The sequence below is a fragment of the Lipotes vexillifer genome, unplaced genomic scaffold (genome assembly GCF_000442215.2).
Source record: "Lipotes vexillifer unplaced genomic scaffold, Lipotes_vexillifer_v1.1 scaffold95, whole genome shotgun sequence".
Classification (NCBI taxonomy): Eukaryota; Metazoa; Chordata; class Mammalia; order Artiodactyla; family Lipotidae; genus Lipotes; species Lipotes vexillifer.
In genome coordinates this window covers 1,856,362-1,862,568 of record NW_006791458.1, presented here as the reverse complement: position 1 = coordinate 1,862,568, position 6,207 = coordinate 1,856,362, and the positions used below count along the sequence as shown (strand labels likewise).

Sequence of the window (6,207 nt, the reverse complement as noted above, 5' to 3'; positions counted from 1 at the left end):
ATGACTTGTTTACCTTCCCTTGTTCTGTCGTTCCATTTTCATTTGTGGGAAACGTGAGGGGAAAAAAAAGATATTAACGGAGCCAGATTCCAGTGGCCTCCTTCTTATGCTCATTTAGATAAACTGAAATGGGAGAACGTTTGCGATTAAAGACTCCATGATACTCTGGAATAACAGGCAGCCTTCTAAAGGATAGCTTTACTCAAATGGGGAAAGGAAAAAAAAACCGAAAACGTACACTGACTGAAGTTTCTGGGTCAGCCCTAAAAAATCTCAACTGTCTGGTAGGTATCAAGAGGCTAATTTTTCCTGACAACTGAGCGTTTCTGGTCAAACACTTCACCTAACGTTGGATGTACTGGGCTTTTAAAGAAGTAACCATTTATCCATAAGGGCAAGGCTAATTAAAATTAGCACAAGCCCAGCAGTAGATGTTTGTTTAATTACATCCAACTCTGAATGATGGGTTATTCGTTTCTATCAGAAAAGAAAACAGTAATGTTGGTGCACAGGTTCCTAATTAAACTATTCTCCTTTCCTCTATCCTCATAAAGACATCCCATTGAATCTCCCAGTGATTAAAAACTACAGGTTGTTCTCCTAAGGAAGCAGTGCTAGTTAAAACAGCTCCCTCAAGGACAAGTGGTTGAATTTTAACAATTTAAAAAATAACCTTTAAAACCTAACTAACTCCTAAAAAGTAAATGAATAGTTTTTAAATAACTAAATTTTTAAAAAAAATCAAGACTTTATTGGATAAATGTTGCACAACATTCTTTAACATTTAGGTCTCAGCATAGTTTAGATGAGAAACAATTTTTGTCATTCAGGTCTACAAAATGAAATAGGCTTGTGAAGATTTGAAATACAGACGAAGGAAGCATGAAGCAAAGCTTAAATATTAAGCAACTAAAGCAGTGAAAGTGAAATAGCAACATGGTATGTCTAGATTTTAAATACCACCAAGTTTCATTTTTTAAAAAAATGAAAATCTGGTTTATAACAAACAAACACCACTGAGAATTGTCTTAAAAAATATTTAGATACTTAAAACCTGATCTCTCCCAGTTCTTTTGCCTTTACATTACTTCTTGGTCATTTCCATCACTCTGCAATTAGAATTTTTGATTACACAAAATCTGCTATGACCTGGGAGTTATCTGGTTCTTGAAGTGAGCCTGAAAGATACTGCTGGGTTACATATCTGAAAGAACAAGAGGGACCCGAGCCTAAGCTCTGGGGCCAGAGAGCAGGGTGCCACTGAAGTGTGCATCATCTTTAGAACGCCCTGCTGCTACAGTTCCTGAGCTGACTTTTTCAGACTTGATCAAATGTGTAATGACTTCATGATCAATGATTTTCCGTAAAGACAATTTCAGAATGCAGTCCAGACTTTTAGTTACTTACAGTGTAATTAGGATTTGCATTAACTGGCTAGAAGCAAGACTGCCTACCTTTTCTTGAGTTGTAAAATAAATCCTAGTCAGGTATAGTAAATATTCTAAAACTCACCCAGAACTTTTTGTTACTCTTGAGTGTGGGGTTAATAAGTAATTCCAAACCTATACTGTAAGATTATGCAAAGCTTGAACACTTGAGCCAAATGCTCAAGTTATGTTGCTTCAAATGCATTTTCTATTTTTTTTTCCTTTTTTTTGTATTAAGTAATCAATATGGATTATCTTTCTGGTTTAAAAAATAAATCAGCATTGCCACTAAAAAACTTCAGGTTTATTATTAAAAGTACGGCACCATCAAATATAAAATGCCTTAAAAATGTAGTACTAACAGGTCCATCTGGTTTTCTCATTAATGTTTTCTCCATTCATTAGAAAAGAAAAATTAAGGTTTTTCATAATATGTATTTTTCATAGACAAGAAGAACATTACAGTCTCCATTAATAAGAATTCATACTTTATGCATGAAAAGTTCACCATCTTTATGCGTCTGTTCCCGCTGCCTGTTCCCCAGGGTCAAGTCCCATCTGACACCTGTGAGGATTTCTTGCACTCAGAAAGAGAGGCTCTCTGTGGAGAGAGGTCAACATCAAAATTCAGATATTATCACCTTTTCTGAACTAGTTCAGAAATCAGTAAGGATAGGGAGAATAGTACAAGCCTTTCCAGCTCAGCAGAATTAAGAACTGGCTCTTAGAGTACATTTTCACTCCAAGATCAACACTAGCCTGATCCACTTTGAGTCAGAATTTGAAAGGTAAGAATGTAGTTATGAAAGTGTGCACAAAATATTAAATACTGGTGGCAAATAAATACATCTTAATATGTTCTAACAAGCAAATGTATATTTAAGATAATATAAGCCCTGCTTTACTAAAGATCCAAATTTTCTTAGTGGGTTGGGGACACTTTGCCATCCTTTTAGTAGGATGTGTTTGTTAGATAATCTTTTCTGTTTCCACTGGCATCCTGAAGGAAACATTGGCCTCGGCATTTGTGACTATTGCTGTTTCATTAGTTCACATCTGAGCTGATTAACATAAACCTTGGAGAAAGCACAAAGTTTTAATATGAAAAATAATTCAGCATTTCTGTCATCATCTCATGCCTTTCAGGCGTGTCCAAACCGTACTGAGAAGAACTTCATGTTCAAAAGAAGGTACTGTCAGTGATTCTTCACACATAAAATTCAAGAGAGTTCTTTGTGTATTTCACATCACTTTTCTCCTCATCTCATGCATAATTTATTGCAATAGTTTTTTTTATAAAATATTCCCCTAATACCTTTTCTTCGGTTTCATATAGCACAATTTGCAAGTGCCCCTTTATAGACTGTTGGTTTTAACCACTGCCTGCATATTTACTTCTTAGTGCAGCTTTAAAACTCTGAGTCTCCAATTTCATTCAGTCCTGATGCTCTGGTGTTCTCTGCCATTGTGGTACAGGTCCATGAAACCAGCAGCCTGCTAATGTCTTTGTGCTGAAATACAGTAAAGAAAAGGAAGAAAATGTAGTTAAGCACAAGTAATTATATAAGAAAAATGATGTCCTTGTTTAAATTAAGCCCTATATAGACTGTGGGATCACACCTGATTTGTTTACTTTTAAATCAGTTAAACCTAACCAGTGTAGGTTTTTTGAGAAAACAACTTACTGCCACTGTAAACCAGCAGAAGCATTCATGTTCTTTCTGAAGTATATCTGGCCAAATTTCCAACACAAATAAAATGGTTTTCACCTTCATGTAATCAATCTGCACTTGAGTGTATTTTTTTAAATATTTATGAATATTTGCCTAATAAAGGGAATTTTAGCTTTGTTCTTTATGCTGCCATTTCACAAGTAAGTAACAATATAAAAGTTTGCAAGTCAGCTTCGCCGCTGTGGACTATGAAACGCCAGCAGCCTTCCTCTAGCACAGGCTTAAGAAGCAAATTTATATACAAAACCAGACTATGGAAAAATCAGCTGCAGGTGACACTGTCTACATATGTGCAAGAGCACAACAGAGGGGAGTGGAGGGTGCCTCCCCAGAGGTAGACACACACAGCACATCAGAAGGCATCAAGAGCACCATTTTGCTACTGGAAGAGAACTTAGGTACACTGGTTCCATGGACCAGTGTCCCTTGTTACAACAGCAAACCAAGTTAGTTAGCAGCAGAGGCACTCTGCACCATACCTCCAACAAAAAGCCGGGCTCTGAGCAGAACATTTATAAAGGGCAAGCCTTGTAGAAATTACTGCTAAGTAGCATGACCAGAATGCCCAACATTACCGACCTCCCTTTGATATCAAGAAGTAGTAGAATGCCACTGAAACGCTCTACAATCCCTGGTTATGCCTCTCAGACCTGGGAGCCTAAGTACCAATAAGAGTTTGAATTCCATAAGAGGTGATCCGTGGAAAGAATAATGATTACTTTTGGTCAAATGTATTTTTAAACCAAAGATATGGTATCTTCAGTGGAATAATAGACAAAACAAAAATGCAAAAAGGAAAAAAAAAAAGCCACCCCCATCCTGCCCAATATTTGACTATGAAACACTTCGAAGTAGATGTATTCCTCATTCTTTGATAGAACTCTTGATCTTATGTTAACTTCCCAGTGCTGCCATATTTCATTCACTTATTGGATCAAGGCCTATAAGATAAATTTCACAGGGCATTCTATCATATTTCTTCTCAAGCAATGAAAAATTGCTTCCAGCCATAAATACTGCACACATCAAAACAACAGCAGTCCCTGCCTATTACTAAAGCAACAGAATCATTAACATGGTTTTAAAATTTGACACTGAGCTAAGAAAAGTTTTTATTTTCTAAAAGTAAGATATTATACTAATATGATCATAATACTAATAAATTTAGACTCAAATGGAAATTTGCAAGTAAATATCCCCATTTTATAAACTGAAAGAGAAGAAAAGGTAAACAGCCAGTTCCATGTACAACTCCATTTCCTTCTGCTTATGACTCTCAATATTTGGCTTCAACCTTAGTGAGGCCTATTCCAGTTGGCAGGAAAGCCAAAGCTTGAAGCAGATCTTACTACTACTCCTACGGGAGGTGCAGAAAATTGAAAATGCTGTTCCCTCAAGGGGTCACCAGGTAGCTACAACTCCTGTACAGCTAAGAGTCCAAAATACCCCAGCCTTAGTCTCTGATCCAAAATGTGCCATTCTGACCCAGTTTGCAAATTATAGCTCATACACAATGATACAGTCCAATTATAGCTCTTCACTAGCTTCAAACACCAGAGTTAAATAGCCTTAATTCAAGAAAGCAAAGAAAAGATCCTAAGTTCTAAAAGCAGCACAACTAAAATCCCTAAACCCTTCCTGCCATGTAAGAGCCCCAAAGAAGGATTTTCAGCATTATCTAAGGTTTTAATAAATGTACTTAGATTACAACTACACCTCAGCATTATCTTTTGCCACCCTCTAAGTTTTGACATGCCTTATATAAATGACAATGGTTTTGAGGTTGATTTAATTAAGAATATATATATGTTCATATACCGATATACATATATATTCTTTATATTAAGTGATGACTATCTGAGAAGTTAAAGTAATGAGTATAAAAGTGACAAAGAGAGTGAAAAGATAAAGAAATCCACTAGCTGACTTTCCATGGAGACTCAGTTGCTACTTGACATAATTCTGCAATCTGACACCCAACTTCTACCACCCTACGAGAAATTCCTCTGGATTTATGGAAGCTCTCAGGAGGCCGGCTCTACCTTTTTTTTTTTAAACACAGCAGGTAATATTGACTGAAAGCTATTTTCACTCATGAAAACTATCACCAACATGAGGTACACCCAGCTACCAAGGTCAGTGAAAACAAAGGAAAAAGAACTAGTGCATTCTTTTAAGTCTAGCCTAATCTACTTTGGGAATGGTAAGTGATGACATGAAGCCCTCTTCACTTTGTGGCAGGGCTTAACACAGACAGACCTGCCCGTTTCACTGTTAACGTCAATGCTCCCAGTCTGAATCCACAGTGGTCTGTCAGACACTGTAAGGGAGCAGCAGCACTCGTCACTGTCTGATGTAATAGCTGCCATTTGTTGAGACCTATGGTAGAAAAAACCAAGTTAACAAAAATAGAGCATTCGAGTTCTTTTTCACCCATTTTACCAAAAAAAAAATTTAAAAATAAGACCAAAATTCAGGTGAATTTTTATAATGAAATTATTCTAGATAACTTGCTGGCTTCACACAACGTGAAGCTCTGGTACTAAAGGAAAAGACTTGAGGTGTGTACACATCAGTCTTGTCCAGGAGAGGGCACTCTCCAGCCCGTCAGCTGAGCTGCAAAATGCCTTAAGGCTCATGAAGATGTTGCCCTCCAATGCTCACTCACAATTTAATGCTCCTGACAAAAAATTTTTACTAGCCTAACACTAGCCTAGTGATGGAGTAGTCCTGACCTTCTCAGTATTCAATAAGGGCCAAAGTTGTCATCCCTATCTGTATCATATCATTAATGAGCTCAGAGACACCATTTTGAAGAATCACCAGAACTGCCTGAATCCCTTCCCTTTTTTCTTAATGCCAATGGCACCTGTGCATACTATTCAGCACCTGAACTTAGTGAGGTAACACCTACTTGAAATAAGTTTGACAAGGTAAGCTTTCTCTTAGGCTTTCAGAACAGAGACTTCAAATACTAAGCAAATGAAGGATTACTATTTTAAGCCTTATTTTTTATTAACCTATTTGCTTGTTTCCTTACTTTCCCT

The 6,207-nt window shown here is 36.9% G+C and overlaps 1 protein-coding gene across 2 annotated transcripts in view; it reads right to left on the bottom strand.

Annotated features, from left to right (window-relative positions):
- Nucleotides 1–735: 735 nt before the first annotated feature.
- PWWP2A (PWWP domain containing 2A) overlaps nt 736–6,207 on the bottom strand; it is a 34,038-nt gene continuing 28,566 nt past the window's right edge. Inside the window, exons 3-4 of one of the 2 annotated variants that reach the window (XM_007464409.1) lie at nt 5,420–5,539; nt 736–2,938 (exon numbers count right to left, since the gene is read on the bottom strand). In XM_007464409.1, the coding sequence (XP_007464471.1) occupies nt 2,925–2,938; nt 5,420–5,539 (134 nt within the window). In that variant the 3' untranslated portion in view covers nt 736–2,924. The remainder of the gene's footprint in view (nt 2,939–5,419; nt 5,540–6,207) is intronic. The other variant, XM_007464410.1, reaches the window with a different exon arrangement.